A 17304-nucleotide genomic window follows, 5' to 3' on the forward strand; every position below is an offset into this window, starting at 1 on the left:
AATGGATGGATGGATTTTTATAAGAACTCTAAGAGTCCCCAATAAAATGATTTATGTTAAAAGAAAGAAAGAATTGAGTCGCCGCTGGTTTCCCAGCACCATGGACAGAGTACACCGTTTCGGCAAGGGCCCGACCCGGGTTTCAGCACGGCGGACAGCGCACACCTTGCCCAGCCAGACCCTGCGTTCCAGCACCGTGGACAGTGCGTGTCTCCTTGCAGATGCAGAGTCCAGGCCTGCGTTTGAGCACAGCGGACAACGCATCATGAAGGAGCCTTGGGCTTTCAGAACTTCACTGAAGGAAGTTCCTTCATGCGCTCCTTCCTCTAACCCGGATCAGAACCTACCCACCCACGCTCCCACCCCCACTCTTCTGACCCCAGGCAGCCGTGCTACTGACCATCTCTTTGGTGAGGAAGCGCGTTTTCTTCTGAGGACCCAATGGTTGTCTCTTGGCCTTGAAGGGCAGGGTCCTCTCAGCTGGAGGCCGCCCTCCACTGCCTCCCCCCTTTTCTGGGTAAACATTCGAGTTCCCCGTGGGAACCAGGGAGCTCATGCACAGAACAGACATCCCTGGCTTGGGAGGCTCAGGTATGTGTGGGTGGGCAGCATAGGCACTGCGTGAGGTGGACTTCATCTGCAGTGACCAGTGTGAGGGAGAGGAGGATCGGGTGGGCACCGAGTAACGGGGACTGCTCTACTAAGAGGTGGGGTCACTGCATTTGCAGTGTGGCCCAGCCTGGGGTGTCCTCATTGCTCAGTGCCTCGTCCTTCCCCACCATTGGGGCTCTGAGGGTCAGCGATTAAGACGGCCAGGATGGTCTCCTCTTGACAGCTCCTGCTTGATGACCACCCAGCAAACACCACAGGGAGGCGTGAGGAGAGGGTGCAGGACCATGTGGGGAGCCCAGGGGGTGGGGCAGGGCAGGGAGGGAGTCCTGGAGAAGGTGACCATACTACCTCCCACCTGGCCTGGCAGTGGTCAGTCTGTGGCCGGGGGTGGCCTGGCTGCCCAGGCCTGTGATCCTAGAGTGGCCTGGCTGAGCTTCCAGCTGGTATGCCATAGTCTGACTTATGGGCTCGTGGCCATCTGGGGCCGTGCCCACTGTCCCAGGTTCCCCCCTCTGTCTCACTGGCCCCCAGCCCCACGCCCACTGTATCAGGAGTCATTCAACTGGAGACTGGGGTACCTGCTCCCTGGGAGGGCAGACTCGGATGTAGGATGGGGTGTGGCAAGGCAGAAGATTGAGGGCTGAGTTCCAGCTCTGACTCCACTTGATGTGTGGCCTTGGGCCAAGCACTCTCGCGGGCAGGCAAGACCTGCCCAGTGCCTGGCGACTGAGCAGCACCGGGCACCATAATGAGGCCCAGCCCTGTCTGTGTCCAATCTCCCAACTCAGGTCTCCCGCTGGCTGGGGAACCTCCCTCCTCCCCCAGCCTTGTAGACAACCTTCCTAGCCACATGAGGGTCAGCTCTCAGCAAGAGGGTCCTCACCTCATGCCAGGCCTGACCAAGGCCATGCTGGGGGAATGGTTCCCGCGACCTCACGCCCATCAATATCAAGGCCCAGCGGACTGGGCTCCCATCAGATCACACTCCCCTCGCATGCACATGCTTCCTCCTACACCGAAGGGTACACCCTCGGGAGAAGCGGGCCAGCACCCAGCAGAGACAGGACGAGAGCAGCAAGCATGGTGCTGCTCAGCACCCGAGGTGCGTGCCAGGAAGTCCAGGAAGAGGCGCTGCTGCGGGGTGGTGGGGTGTGTGTGTGATGATGACAACAAGGACAGTGTGGAGGAATACGCCAGGGTGCTGGTGACGGAGGGGGGCGGTCATAACGGAGACCATGATGGCGTCGTGATGACATAATGATGCTGCGAGGACCGGGGGGAGGTGACCAAGGTGGAACAGTGGTGGTTGTGATGGAGAGGAGAGGGGGAGGAGGACAGTTGTGTAGACATGAAGGTGGTGATTATAAAGGTACTGTGTTAGTCCAGGTGGACTAGAGTAACAAATTCATAGACATGCATATGTGTATGAGAAAGCTTTATATACAAGAGTAGTTGAATATTCAGAAAACATCCCAGCCCAGACCAGATCAAGTTCAAAAGCCCGATATTAGCCCATATGTCTGATACCAATCTATAAAGTCCTCTTCAGACTCACAAAACACATGAAATGACACTGAATGCAGGAAGAAAGATCACAGGCCAGTGGGTGGAAGCATCTCAGCGCTGCTGTGGGTCTCCACATGCCTCCTCTAGCTCCAGGGCTCTGGCTCCATCTGCCTCTCTCCATGTGGCTTCTCAACAAGAATGTCTCACAGGGAGTGAGCCTGTGTCCTGCCTCCAGCGAGCTCTTTTTCTCCTTAGTGCCTCCAAATGAGGTTGTCAAGCTGCGACCTGATTAACATGCTAAACGCCACTGCTTCACTCTTAAGTCTCAAATTGACAACAGATGATGTAATGACTACCATGATAATGGGAAACACTGGCAGGGATGAGGATGGTGGTGTAGATGGATATAGAAGCTGTGTTTTATAGACCACTCACTACACTGGGCACTGCCCTAAAAGATGCACATGCTCTTGCTCAATCAGTCTTTATAGCCATGCGTGGGAGTCGGCCCTAGTAATTTTCCCATCTTGCTCTTGGGGACATGGAGGTACAGAGAGCTTCAGCAAAGACATCACATTGGTCAGAAACAGGGTGACGCTGGGATCCCTGGGCCTCTGTCCACCTGGGCTCCTGGCTTCCCTTGATGTGTGGGTCTTTCACACCCTGTGCACAGCTGGACGTCTAAGACAGTCACCTCCACCCCACTTGCCCCTCCACAGTTGTCTGCGTGTTCTTTGCCGCTCAGATGAGAGAGACTGCCTCTTCCAGTGCTGGGTGACTGCCTGGGGGGGAAACCAGGAATTTGTCAAGAGATTCTGAGCACAGCAGCTGGAAGCAAAGTCTGGGCAGCACGGGCCCTGCATGTGGTGTGACCCCTGAGTGTGAGATTCCTGCGTGCAGGACACCAGAGTGCTGAGCAAGTCACACAGACACACGACAAGGGGCGTACAGAGTGATGATGCCCGGGACCCAGCTCCACAGCCACCCCGTCTACAGCAGCAGGAGCTGGCGGTTAGAGGGACAGGCCACATCTCCTCCCAGCCAAGCAGGCTGTGCTCACTGCGGCCCTGACACGTGGTCATGGTGACACTGGTCCCTGGGCTTCAGCTTCTTCATGTCTATCGGGGGGCCACACCCTCAGCACCTGGTGGCTGTTGAGAGGGAACCCGGGGCGCCAATGCCTCCCCACGGCTTGTGCTCACACGGCTCCCAGGGCGGCATTCTGGAGACGCAGCGAGGAGCAGCGTGCACACGGTGAGAAATCAGGCGGGCAAGGACTTCAGCCAACAGCCTGGCTTCAAGTCTTGAGTCCAGGAGAAGGACCAAGAATTCGAAGTTACAACTTCAGCTAAACACACTTTATTTTCCAGGAGGACTAGGTGACGGGGTTACCCATCGACTCTGCTTCCTTGCCGTCGGTGAGCATAGTCGGGGAGAGGGCAGAGGGCCTGCAGAAGAAAGACAGGAGGGGCAGCACAAGTGACCACAGATAAAGTCGCCATGACAACCACTGTCCTGAGCAAATGGGAAGACTGGACCCTAAGCGTCCACCTCATGTAAAATTATAGACCGGCAGCCTCCAAACATGGGTCAACTGATTTATCTGTAATGAGCAGCCCCACTGGACAAGGGTGCCCACTGATAGATTGTCCTTCGGTGCAGACAGACCAGCAGTGAGGAAACTCGGGTCTGGGTAGCTTTGGGGGGAGTTCCATTAACCCTGTGTGCTCCAGGAGGCAGCCGGATCCAGTGAAGCAACGAGCTCAGGCTCCTATGAATTTTGTCCCCCTCTGGTTATGCCAACAGGTGATCAGGGTGCCTCTCAGAGCCCCCTTTTCCATGCATGTTCAGCAGGGATGGATGCCAAGGACCGGCCTTGAATGTTCAAGAGCTTCCAATAGTAGACATCCCTGAACACCACAGAGAGTGCGGGGTGTGTGCTGGGGTATAGCTGATGGATGCTTCCCTTCCCCAAGCGCCAACTGTCAGTGGTTCAAATCCATCAGCCGCTGCAGGAGGGGAGACGAGGCTGTCTGCTCCTGTGCCAATTGGCAAAGCCTTGGAGACCCTGCACAGGGTGGCTGTGAGTCAGAAGTGGGTCAATGGCAGGGGGCTTCTCAGTCAGTGGAGAGCATACAGGACAAGGCCCAGCCTCTACCTTTCCCCATGCGGTGGTGGCACTGTCAGCAGAACTCTAGTCCCTCACTGTCCAGGAGGCTGGTGGTCCTCGCTCAGGGTGCAGCTCTGGGGAGGCATTCCCTCTGCATGACTCTGAAGCGAGGCCTGGACCCCAGCCTCTGTGCTTCCTGGGTCATTAATGACCCCCCATGCCGGGCATCTCACCCCACCTCCCTTATCTCATAGGAGAGATGGGCCTGGGACACGCCCTAACCCATCGTGCTCCTGAGCATAACTCGAGGGGACCCACACCCGTAACCATGGGAGAGGGGGAGGGCTTACGTATTGGGGAGAGGACAACAGGCTGAATGATGTCCCCTTACCAATATGTAACCCCCTTCCCCTGGCCTGTGACCATTTGGGAATGGGCTGTCTCTCCCATGCTCATGAGGAGGGATGGGTCAGGGTGCGCCATCATGCTTTGTACTGCGGAGGGGCAGAGCACAAGAGGAGGGCCCTCGGAGATGGACGGACGCAGTGGCTGCAACGATGGGCTCAGGGATAGAACCATTGTGAGGACCGCACAGTACCCGGCAGTGCTGCCTTCTGCTGTGCAGAGGGGGATGGGGGTGGGGTGTCCCCATGGGACGGAGCTGACTGCACGGCATCTGAAAACCACAATATAACAGTGCCTGTAGCACTGCTTTCTCTGCAGGCCCATGGCGGGGACACCCAGGCACCCTTTCAACTGCAGGGGCTGCTGCCGGGCTGAGGACCCCGGGGGTGGGAGACGCTCACACAGAGCCACACGCCAGTCTGGCTGTGGGTGTCACGCACGTGTAGGAGGACGCAGAAGCACACCCAGGGCCTCGCCTAGCACAGAGCCTGGCACAGCCAGGACAGATGGACGCCAGGGGAGGAGACCACAGGGAGTGGACTGGATGCCTGTGAGTGGCTGGGGAGGTGATGGTGGATGAGGGTGAGGGTATAGGTGAGTGGACGTGGAGCTGGAAGGTGGGCGGTCAGGTCGACAGCTGGCAGACAAAGGTTAGGAAGAGGGTGGTTGGGTGTGGACAGATAGGCAGTTGGGTGGGTGTGGAATTAGTTGGAAGGGGCGTGGGAGTTGGTGCAGTGGACGAAGCAGGTGGGTGGGTAAATGTGTGGATGGAGGGCGGATGGGTGAGGCTGGTGATGAGCGGAAAGCTGGGGAGTGCAGCCCAGGGCTTGACCTGGCAGTGGCTATAGCAGAAGTGGGGAAATGCCCATCACTCCCGCCCTGGACTCTGGCCACTTACCCGAGCGCAGTGGCAAGCGGGGGCCGTACCGCACGCTTTCTCCCCGGGGGGCTCGGCACCCAGCTCCTCTCGCAGGCTCTCGTTTTGCTGCGTGAGGTCCTCCACCTGGCCCTGAAGGCCGATCTCAGACAGCTGCAGCTCGAACACGCGGCAGCGAAGTTCCTCCAGCTGCGCACGGAGGCGGCGCTCAGTGGCTCGCTTCTCCTGCCGCCCGCGCGCCGCCACCGCCGCCGCCGCGTGCGGGCCCTGCGCGCGGGGCCCAGCCGGCGCGTCCAGCTCGGCCAGCAGTCGGCCTGCGGCGCGGCATAGGCGCCGCACGTCGCGCTCCAGCCGCCGCACCTGAGCGCGCAGCTCGCGCTCCTGCTCGCGCGCCAGACCCAGCTGGCGCCGCTGTGTCCGCCGCCCACGCTCCAGGGCCGCCGCCTGCCGGCCCAGCGCCTCATCCCGGCGCCGCAGCCGCGCCTGCAGCCGCCGGGCCATGCGCTCCTGCTCCTGCACCTGCAACAGGCGGCAGGGCGTCAGAACCTCAAGGGACACGCGGTGCACCTGGCCCCGCCGTGCTCACATGCCCAGGCGGGTCATCGTGGGTTTTGCCATTCGTTTCAGACTGTTTATCTCGATTGCTGGGTTAGGGACCCCCTTAGACTGTGCACTGACGGAGCATGGGCCACCTCGGTTTGGCGAGCTCTGAAGAGCCTGCACTTTCCCTAGCAGCCTGGACACCCGAGGCGGGTGTGTCCCCTCCTCTTCATTCTCGCGGGATTTCAAACCTTCCCACCCCACTTTGGTACACTCAGTAGACCACCGAACCAAACCACACTCAGTGCCCTCCAGTGGAAACAAACCCACAGCGATCAGTATTGTGAAATGGGGCGTTATGGCCACAAAACACAGACACGTGCACACACTCACAGGCATGCACATGGGTACGAGGTCTCCGGGGGCTACCTCCTACCCCCTTTTGCCTACCTGGCTCGCTTCCCCAGACTACTGTGACCAGCGAGTGTTTGCCTGCAGGGCCTTCAACCAGCCCCAGTGCAGGCGTCCCTGAGTGCGCAGCTGAGAGGCACTGTCTGCCCCAGAAGCAGTCCAGGTGGGGCCACCCTCTAGTCCTTGGCACCTGCCTTGGACCACTTCGAGAACAACTGTCTTACAGCCACAGGCAGCTGTCCCAATGCCACTGCCATCTCACAGAGGGGAAACTGAGACCCAAAGAGGCTACGGCACTGGCATGGCGCTCAGACCAAGGTCACTTTGTCCAACACAGTGTTCAGACCCAGGTCACACTGCCTGGCCCGAGGTGACTTTGCCTTCCACAGGGCTCAGACCCCGGCATCTCTGCCTCCATGAGACCAGCCCTGCGATGAACTGATACGCAAATGACCACTTGTCCCAAGCCTGCCCTCACACTGGCTCCCACTGCCCTCCATTCCGCCCAGGCCTTGGGGATAGCAGACAGGACCCTCCATCACCTGCTGCACTCCCCGACTCCCACCTCACGTGCCTGCCCATCTCCCAGACCCCAGAACCTGGTTTCAGCACCCTCTGGCCCTAGGTAGCCCCACCCACAGCCTGACCCCCACCTGACCCACTGGCTGGCACAGAGCTTGCTGCAGGCCTATCAGATACTCTGGGCACTGTCAGGTCCCCACAGACCACTCCGTGCTCTCAGCCCCTCCCCAGGCAGCAGACAGACTCAACCCACCCCAGGACCTAAAGGGCCCCACAGGAGATCCATGGGGTAGGCAGGGTGGCCTGGTGGACCCTTTTACAGACCAGAAAGCTGGGGTCCACCCCACCACCTTGCCCATTGCTCCCAGGCTGGCCCATCATTAGTGTATGGCTGCTGTAGCTGAGTGGCTTTCCTGGGGGGAGGGGACTCACACGGGAGGGGGCGCAGTGGGGGAGGGTACCTGGTTGGCAAGCTCGTCCTGCAGCACCTCCAGCTGCCTCTGAGCCTGCAAGGAGGTGCTCCTCTCCTGGGCTGCCCAGGTGCTCAGCCGCTCCACCTTCTGCAGCAGTCTCTGCTCAGACAGCTCCAGCTCCCGGATCCTGTGGCAGGCAGGGCAGGAAGGCTGTCACTCAGGTGTGAGAGGTGCCCAAGGGGCCGGAGCACTGAGACAACACTTCCTCACCCAGCATCCAAGTAACACCTTGCACACCATGTGTGCCTTTATTTCAGCGAGGGCTAAGCTAGGTCATAGGCTTCTTTTGACCAATAAGGTGTCCGCTCCCAAAGCCAGGAGCCCCACATTCCAGAGACAGCACATGCCCTTGCCCAGCACAGCGGCCAGGGCAACGTTTGTCCTGTGGATTCCATCAGCGTGGCAGCTTCACATGCCAGGAAGCAGGGCCAGACAGTTGGGCAAGCGGCCCAAGCTGGTGGCTCCTGCCCTCAACCTGCGTCCTGCCACCCAGTGACACCTCACTCTCAGGATGCCTTCCAAGGGGTGACTGAAACCTCTCCTCGTTCTGTAGATGAGAGCTCGCACCAGCAACCGTGCCTGGTCCTGCTGTGAGCTGCGCAGCTTGCCCAGTGCCTGCGCTGAGGACACAGTTGCAGGGCGCTGGCACGAGACCTGGCATCAGCCTGTTGATCGTGGACAGAAAGGACAGCCACAAACTCCAGGTCACCCCAGAGCAAACACGCACTGGCCAAGGAGCCAAAAACCACCAGAAACATGTCCCCAGGCTGACACCTGCATCAGTTGGAATTGAGGGAGCCTGCCAGCCGCTTCTTCACCCAGAATCACAGCCCCACCCTAATGCGTCTCGGAAACTGCACAGCTCCTCCGAGAGGACGACCGCGCTGTCCTGGAAAGGTCAGCCAGAGGGCTCCTCAGAGGCCGGGACAGCGAGACTCGGCCTCACCTACTTTGCACGCATTGGCCAGTCCCTGGAGAAGGACATCATGTTGGTAAAGAGGAGGGGCAGCAAAAGAGGACATCCCTTGACGAGATGGATGGATACGGTGGCTGCATCAATGGGCTCGACCGTGAGAGCAATTGTGGGGTGGCCGGGACCGGACAGTGTGTCCTGCTGTCGTGCAGGGCTGCTGTGAGTCTGACCCAAGTCGAGGGCACGGAACACCAGCAGCGGGGCATACTCATGACAGTTCCTCACGTCCTGCTGCAGTCACAAGCCCGCCACTGACTTCCTGGCGTTGTTGCTGTTAGCTGCCATCGGGTCATTTCCGACGCACAGCGGCCCTGTGCCCGGGGAGAGGAGAGAGTGTGGAGGCCTGTCTGAGCTCAGCCTGGGGCGGTTGGCCTTGGGCCGCTGTAGAGTGGGACCTCCTCCAGAGAAAGCCGGTTCCTGGGCTGATTTTCTAACAACCAGGGTGCCTGCCCCACCTGGGGAGACGTGGAGGCTCTGCCCCAGGCGGCCTGCACCTGGCTGCCCTGAGGCAGAGGTGTGCGAGGAGGAAGGGGGGAGGCTGCCACTCCCTTTCGTCCCTGAGTCTTCTCGGGGCACCAGTCCTGCCTCCCCAACTGAAGACCACGGGCCACAGGAGTGGGCCCTCCCCGGTGGCTTCACCCGCAGCCACATGGAGACCAGGGCACCTGGATGGGACCATGAAGACCAGGCTGTGCCACTACCTGCCCTGGGGCCGTGGACGGGCTGGGCCCACCCTGACCCTCTGTTTCCTCAATGGACAGTGGGGTCATTGCTCCCCAGTCAGAGAGTTACGGAGCCAGTGCCCCTCACCAGGCACACAGGAGTCTCGGCTTCTGCACTGAGGATGGGCCAGGCTCCTTCAGGGAAATCGGGTTTTCTCTGCAGATGGTGTGTCTTACGTTAGCGAGGCTGTGGTAGTTACACAATCTGTTGTCAATTTGAGAGTATTAGAGTGAAGGGGTGGAGTTTAACCTGACAATCAAGTCACAGCTTGATGACCTCATTTGGAGGTGCTAAGAAGATAAATAGCTCATTGGAGGCGGGACACACACTCACTCCCTGGGAAACATTGTAGCTGACAAGACACATGGAGCTACACTAGTGCCCGGAGCTGGAGGAGCCACATGGAGATGAGCCAGTGCTGAGATGCTTCCACTGCCACTGGATCCACAAGACTTCCCACCCACTGGCCTGTGATCTTCCTGCATTTGGTGTCATTGCATGTTTTGCATGAATCTGAAGAGGAATTCATAGATTGGTATCTGACATATGGGCTAATATCAGACTTATGGTCCTGGACTGGCTGGGCTGTCGTCTCGGTATTCAACTGCTCTTGTCGATCAAGCTTTCTTACACACATGAGTGTCCGTGACTGTGTTCTCTAGTCTGCCCAGACTCACATAGCACAGAGACCATACTGGAGCAGGGAGTCCAAACCCTCATCCCTCCAGGGTGATATCATGCAAAAGAGAATAGCAGACATGGGACCCGTCACACACAGGGAAGCATCATGTGAGGTGTTATCTATCAGCAAGGAGTGGGGACCCAGGAGAGCCCAGGAACGAGCATCCAGAAACACCCAGGAATGCTTGGACTGGAGACTGAAAGGCAAGTGGGAGGACCGTCCCCCAGGACCACAGGGGAGCAGGACCTGTGACCCCAGAGTCTGCCCTCAGTCTCTCAAGCCGTGAGAGAACACCTCTGTCCTGTACAGCCCCTCCGGTGGGCGTCTGTGGGGGCAGCCACAGAGACAATGGGTCCTGCTGAGGCATGAGCACAATAGCACATTCTTATTGAGACCAAGGCCCAGCATGCCCTCCTCTCTCTCAAAAGTGCAGCAGGAGGTGCCCTGTGGGGGACAGTCATCAACTACTCCCAAAGTGAGCCAGAGCACTGGCCGTGAAGCCCCGTGGGACCAGCTTGCCATATTAAATTAACTGTGAGTCAGGATCCAGCCCCCCTGATGTTGGCCCTGGGCTTACACTCAGGGCAGGATGGCCAGGCTCTGGGCCCCACAGCCTCGGGGTGTAACTCCCAGGCGAGGCTGGGAGAATGCAGGGTCACCCAGTGGGAAGTGGCCTGGGGAAAACAGTCTTCAAACAGACGCTCTGGGAGGACACAAAGCCAACACGTGATTGAGGACATAGAACCGTCTCAAAGTGGGCGCCTCCACAGACACTGCTCCCAACGGCAGGGAAGAGCCGGCTTTGGAAGGGGAGAGGACACAGGCTCAGCCTCACGGGTTTGCAGGGGTGGGAGGAGGCAGGCCAATGCTACAAAGGGCGGTGGAACTGCCAGCTTAAGCATTGTCAGTAAGCAGTGTTGCCTTGGGAGGTTGCTACATCCTGAGGCGGGGGGGAGGACATCCTAACAGCAGCTACTTTTCTGTTACATTCTCTGTCCCATCTCACCGCTCTACCTTAGTCACAAATGATTGGCAGAGGGCGAGTAGAAATCCAAGGAGGCCCGGCCATACCGTCCTTCAGTTGGGGAGGCAGGACTGGTGCCCCGAGAAGACTCAGAAGACTCAGGGATGCTGGGCTGCTCTCCACAAGGTGGGCAGTTCAAACCCCCAAGCTATCCTTCGGGAAGAAGACGAGGCTGCTCCCTCCTACGACTGTGCAGTGTGGGGACCTACCGGGGTCACTCTGATTTCAAACCCAAAGCAGTGGCTTTGGTGTGGTTTGGTTTGAGAGTGGAAGCTGCAGAAATCCCTGGAGAAATTCCCGTTGGGGCTCAGGATATGAACCAAGACATCAACCTATCTTAGCTGCCAAGGGATTCTTGGCTCCAAGCTTGTTGAGGGTGGGCCTGGTGACTCGCTGGGCGAGGCCCAACAGCCTCTCGCAGGGGCGGGGGTGGCGGTGTTGGTGCAGGCCGTCTGTCAGCCTTGGAAACCCCGGTGGCCTCCACTCTGTCAGCGGTGTCACCAGGAGCCGGAGGCCTCAGGAGGCAGTGGGTGTGGGACTCTGCATTCACAGCGACAGTCCTATTTCCGAGCCCCTGCTGACCAAGGCCCCTTTCCTGGGGTCCCCTGCACAAACATTCTTACCAGGCCCCAAACAGCTCTTCATCCAGGTTAGAGAGCCCACCGTTCGCCTTCTTTGTTTTGCAAACCGTACAATTTCAACAACATGCTCACTGCTTTTAAAAAGAAAATTAGAAAGAAAAATCTGAGTTTAATTTAAACGCGCTTTGATTCAGGACTGAAGTCACTCCATTAAGATGGCAGCACCTCAGGGTGTCCAGGGTTCACCATGACAGCCCTCAATGCCACTAGAGTTCTCATGACCACAGGAGATGCCATGTGAAGACCCACGCAGGGTGAGGGAGGGGCACGGAGGCAGCCGCGGGACACGCTCTGAGGACACAGCTCTACAAGCTGGCAGACGCAGGCACCTGTCCTAGAGACTCCTCCGAAGGGGAAAGGAAGGAGGTGGCCGCACCCTGGCCCCTGGCTCCCCGACTGAGCGAAGGGAGGAAGGGCCTGCCTCGCGTGACAGCAGCTCCAGAAACGGACACGCACTCACACGGGAAGTGGGCCGGCAGGCACCTGGTCCCCTGAGTGAACTGTGGGGGAGTCTTAGTGATGCTCTGTGGAAACTGCAGCTGACCCCTGCCCCGCCTGGCTGCAGCTCCATCTGGTGTTGGGGGGGGGGGCGGTGTCTGGCTGGGCTTCTGGCTCCATCCCAGCCCCCCACGTGGCTGCTGTGAGGGAACGCCCAGCGTCATGAGGCCTTAACACTGGCTAATGGCCAGCAGCCTCACCAGAATTTCGCACATGCGTGTGCGGGTTCAAGACAAGCCTCGGCCGGTCCCGAGCCGCAGCAAGAAACAGAGCTGGGCTCCACGCTGCCAGCTCATGCGTGGACCTCGGAAACAGCCCGTTGAGCAAAACAAGCCAGTCCTAGGGCGAACGCTGCCTTTATGTAAGAGGAGCTACGTACTGTGGACATGCTGTCAGGAGAGACCAGTCCCCAGAGAAGGATGCCGCACTCGGTAAAGTGGAGGGGCGGCAGAAAAGAAGAGGTGGGCGAACACCGTGGCCGTAACAACGGGCTCAATCGTAACAGTTGTGAGATGGCGCAGCCCCGAGCAGTGTTCCGTTCTCTAATCACGACAACAGAACCAGCCTAGAACCCCATCAGAACCACCCTGTGCCCCATCAGGACTCCCCTAGGGATATGTCAGAACCGTCAGAACCAGCCCAGCGGCTTACCAGTCCACCTGTAATTTGTCAGACGACCCCTATGACCAATGTTGGTCATCAGAACTGCCCTGCTAACCTATCAGAGCCAGGTGCTGCTGTCAGACCCTCCAACCGACCCTCAGAACCAAGTGCTGGCCTGTGGGCACGGCCCTCGTGACCCTCAGAACCCCCTACTGATCCATTGGACCTGTCCCGGCAGCGGCAGCAGGAGCACCCTCCCTGCCCACCTGGGTGTGAGGTGTCATCAGGAAAGGCCAGGGTCAAGGGCGCCCGTAGGGCCAAGGCAGCCTGCGTGGCAAACCAAGCCCAGGCCCTGGATGGCACCAAAGAGAGAGCAGCCCAAGGCTGGCAGGAGGAGGACAGCCTGGGGCCCAGGGCTGAGGGACACACGTGTGGGCCCAGGAGGTGGTAGACAGAGCCAGGCCACGCAGAAGCTGGGCCAGGCTGCACAGCCAAAGTCCAGGCGGGCAGCAGGGCAGGGGGCAAGCACCTGACTTCTGGGGCTGGGAGCCTCTGGTGCCTCCTGGGCTGTGACCTGAGACCACAGGCCCAAGACTCTAGGGAAGGAGAGAAGGCACAGCCCGTGCCACCCGCGGCCCAGGGCAGTATCACGTCACCGTGCCCATCACAACCAGTGCGCCCATCAGGCATGGCGGGATGCAGGGATGCCCGCCTTCAGGTGCTGCGGAAGGATGGGGGGACAGTCAGGTCCTGGACCGTCCAGGATGGTCAGAGTTCTTAGATGCTTGGGGAGGGGGGACCATTATGTGGTGGTGGTGGTGGGGGGGGGATAGTAGTATGCCCAGGTAGAGGGGAGACCATGTGCTGGGGGTCAGATAGTGGGGTGCACAGAGAATGAGATGTCATGCCCGGAAGGCCATCGTTGCTGGGTGGAGGGTGGTGGGGCGGTGGGGGTCATCAGATGGAAGGCATTGGGCCGGTCAGGGATATGCAAGGAAAGAGCTCACCTACTCCTCAGCCCAGACTCGGACACCACGCGCTTGTCCGCAGCTGCCAGCAGCTTCTGCTCAGAGGAGGCCAGTTGCTCCCTGAGCGCCCCTGTGTCCACACTGGGACCACTGGCCACTCCTTCCAGAAGGAACCCGGGCTCCACACCCCCACTGTCCGCATCCTGGAACAGCCAGGCCGTGTTGACCTTCAGGTCCACATGCACCACATCCAGCCCCTCACTGCTGGGCGCTTGGACCACGTAGTGGAAGCTCTTCTCAGTAGAGCCTTGCGTGTCCATCCTGCAGGCGGCTCCCGAGCCAGGCGTGGCGGGGGGACAGCTGGTGGCTTCAGCCTGGTGTTCTTGTCCCAGGCGGCGGCCAGGAGGCTCCAGCTGGTGCCTATGGGGCAGCGATGTGATCGGGGTTTGTCCTAAGAGGTGCTTGGGTTTCAGCCCATGCAGTATGGATGAGGGCTCCAGTTTCTCCTCGGCTGGCAGCCCAGAAGTCTGATGATCTCCCAGGAGGAGCACGGTTTCCACAGGGGCCACCTCATAGGCAATACACATTTCACCCTGCAGGGAGGGGGGTCCACCTGGCCCAATGCCACCCCTCGGCCAGGCACAGAGGCGGAGGCCCCGGGCAAGTGCCCCCAGTCCCCAGCTGGCCGCCACACCCACCTCCCCAAGACTGGAGCAGGCCAGTCTGAGGGGCCCCCTGGCAGGTGCTGGAGCAGGTGCTGAGACAAGAGAAAGTCCACCCTGGGAGACCTACAGGTTGGAGCTCCAAGATGAGTGGTGTAGGGGACAGAGGAGTTACAGCAGGGAGAGGGGGGCCAGGGGATCATGGGGCGGGGTCTGAAGGAGCTAGGACAGTGAAGGGAAAGAGGCCATCATGGGTGGCTGACCTGGGACACATGGATGGTAGGCTCAGGACACAGATTAGGGGGCTGGGCAGGGAGGAGGCCTGGCAGGACTTCCGCATCAAGCTCCTGGGTGAGAGTATTGGGGAGACGCACAGGAACTGGCCTCAGGTGCACAGTGGGCAGGGGCAAGACGGCCTGAGTTCGAATCCCGAGTCCACCAGACAAACTGTTCGTCTTCCCGCAAAGACAGCTGCACCAGCACTGCCCAGTGTCACAGCGCCAAGAAGCACCCTCGGCCACCCTTGGCAGTGGTTCTCACTCATGGGGAGCTCTGCGGGAGCCAGGTCTGGCCACCTGCTCCCATAACATTACCTGGACAGCTCTACCCTGGCCTGCGGGTCAGAGTCAGACCCAAGGGGGCAGCGCCCACCAGCCACCAGCCACGAGGCTGAGAAATAAGCAGGTGCTCTGTGCCCAGCAGTGAGCAGGCACTGGGGAGGGGCAGAGGCGAGTCGTGGGGGACCCAGGAAGGATCTGGGTGGTTAGTTGATTTACCCCCTGGAGATGTACCGATTACACACCACAAGGTCAGCAGTTCAGAACCACTAGCTACTCAGAGGGAGAAAGATGAGGCTGTCTACTCCCGTCAAGAGTGACCGTCTCACACTGCCCACAGGGGCAGTTCTACCCTCTCCTATGGGGTCACTGAACTGGAGGGCTGAGTTTTTCGTTTAATTTTGCTGCTATGCAGTGGCCATAAGGTGGCAGTGTGGGCCAGAGGCCAGCCTCTGCCCACCTGCCTGAGAATGTCCCTGCGCAGGGACTGGCCAGAGGCTGGGTCATGTGGCGGCTAGCTTTCTTCTGCTTCAGAGGGTGGGCAGGCTGTGCATGGCTGCGAGGCTGCTCACAGAAACCCCAGGTGAGACAGGAAAGGCGTTGCTGTGGGAATGAGCACAGGTAAGAGGCAACACATTGCAAAAACAAACCCTTTTATTAAGTGCAAAACGGGCCGTGGGCCGTGGGCAGTGGGGGATGCAGCTCCGCGGCCATGCGCCCGGCGCTTCTCCGAGGTAAGGCAGCTAGGGCGCTCGGAGAGACGGTGCCCTGCACACACGCGGACACCCCTGGGCCTCACATGAACTTCAGTTTGGGCTCAAAGAGCATGTCCGCCCCCCCGTTGGGGAGCTTACAGCAGGGGGGGTCTCGGACCTCCAGCTCCAGCACCCGGAACTCCAGTAGCTCGTTCTGGTCCTTGGCCTCCTGCATCTCATCCTTCAGCTGGCTCTCCTCCACCTCCAGCCTGCAGATCTGGGGCAGAGCGGGTAAGCGAGGGCCCGTGCCAGCACAGAGACTGCAGGCCCTGGAACCCCGACTTCCAAGGGAGGGCAGGGGGTCTCAGGTGGTGCCATCTGGGCTGTGGGGACCGCCTTCTGTTTGTCACTGGCACTGGGGGTGGGGTGGGGGAAACACACCCAAGGGACGGGAGCACAGATGGCCCCACAGCAGTGCAGTGACCTTCCTGCCCCCAAGAAAGCTCAGGAAAGGAGAGACCCAGCCGACAGTGGCCCAATCGAGGTGGCCCTCAGCTCTAATAGGCCTCAGAGCCACGGGGGCAAGACCCGCCCACCGCGGGCCTCCGCACTGACAGGCCAGACCACTGTCGGCCTCATACCCATGGCAGAACCTCCCCCTGCCCCAGGCCTCAGAGGTGAAGGGTGGGACCCCTACCACTTCAGGCCTCAGAGGTGAAGGGCAGGACCCCACCACCTCAGGCCTGAGCTGACAGGCCAGACAAACCCTCAGGCCTCACACCCAACAGGCAGGATTCCCCCCCTACACACACACACACACACACACACACACACACACACACACACACGCCTCAGAGCTGCTGATGGATGGGACCCCTGAGGTAAGCAATTGCCCTGGTGCTGAAGGCCTGTCAGGCCCTCCTGCGTGGACAGCCAGGATGAGGACAGAGGGTCTTCATGGGGTGGGGGTGCTCTAGGGGAGCACGTGGTGATGGGGACAGCCACCTGCCCAGGAAACCCACAGGGCACAGGGCGTGCTAGGAGCCAGGCTGACGGCTCTGGCTCTGCCTCTGGCCCTGCTCACCCCACGGGGCCCACTGAGGACTGGATGGCAGGGCCATGGGGGCATGCATCCTTGGTGAGGGCCAGGGAGCTGACGGCAGGGCTCTGAACAGGGCGGGGCTCCCGGGGGCGGGGCTCCCGGGGGCGGGGCTGCGGGCACCTTCTCCAGCAGGTCCTGGTTCGTTCTGATCAGCAGCTGTTTCTCTTCCACCCACCTGGAGTCCTAAGGGAGACACGGCGAAGGGTGAGACCTCCCAAACCCTGGGACGGCCGAGATGATACTAGTGTGTGGCTATTAGAGCCGTGCCTCGGCCCCCACCCTGCCCTGTGTGGCACTCTCACACAATCCAGGGCCCTGATGTCAGGGTGGGGGCGTGGCATCTGTCCCAGTCTGACTCCCACAGTCAGCAGACAGAGAGCATAGGGACCAGGCGCCCCTCCTCCGAGTGCCTGTCCACGGGTGGGGCCTCCTGGGTGAGGTCCCTGCAGCTCGACCCTCATGGGAGCCAGAGAATCTGAAAGACCTTTGGGGCCGAGGGCTTCCGGAAGGACCCGCGAGGCTTCGTTGGCCGCGGGCGGGAAAAAGGCCACATTAGAATTCAGCTCCGTGTGAGGCTGACCAGCTTGCAGGATGGACGAGCAGGGCAGCAGAGCGGTTTCTTGTCGGCTCTGCCAGTTCTTCGCCCAGAGCCCTTGCTTCCAGCACTCCCCAGGCCACCTCCAGCCCCCCAGCATCAAGGCCACCCCCCACCCCCGCGGC

The 17304-nt window shown here is 60.1% G+C and overlaps 2 protein-coding genes across 2 annotated transcripts in view; both read right to left on the bottom strand.

Moving 5' to 3' along the window:
- The window catches only part of CUNH4orf50 (chromosome unknown C4orf50 homolog), a 55324-nt gene extending 41169 nt beyond the window's left edge, over nt 1–14155 (bottom strand). The window contains exons 1-5 of the mRNA XM_030885426.1: nt 13608–14155; nt 7418–7583; nt 5532–6020; nt 4977–5056; nt 3511–3566 (exon numbers count right to left, since the gene is read on the bottom strand). Coding sequence (XP_030741286.1) covers nt 3511–3566; nt 4977–5056; nt 5532–6020; nt 7418–7583; nt 13608–14155 — 1339 coding nt within the window. The remainder of the gene's footprint in view (nt 1–3510; nt 3567–4976; nt 5057–5531; nt 6021–7417; nt 7584–13607) is intronic.
- Nucleotides 14156–15423: 1268 nt separating this feature from the next.
- Nucleotides 15424–17304, bottom strand: part of JAKMIP1 (janus kinase and microtubule interacting protein 1) — a 50177-nt gene continuing 48296 nt past the window's right edge. Inside the window, exons 12-13 of the mRNA XM_004715082.2 lie at nt 16705–16767; nt 15424–15759 (exon numbers count right to left, since the gene is read on the bottom strand). Of these exons, the coding sequence (XP_004715139.1) occupies nt 15583–15759; nt 16705–16767 (240 nt within the window). The 3' untranslated portion in view covers nt 15424–15582. The remainder of the gene's footprint in view (nt 15760–16704; nt 16768–17304) is intronic.

The sequence above is a fragment of the Echinops telfairi genome, unplaced genomic scaffold, assembly GCF_000313985.2.
Source record: "Echinops telfairi isolate 266 unplaced genomic scaffold, ASM31398v2 ScPeMD7_28;HRSCAF=97, whole genome shotgun sequence".
NCBI classification, from domain to species: Eukaryota; Metazoa; Chordata; class Mammalia; order Afrosoricida; family Tenrecidae; genus Echinops; species Echinops telfairi.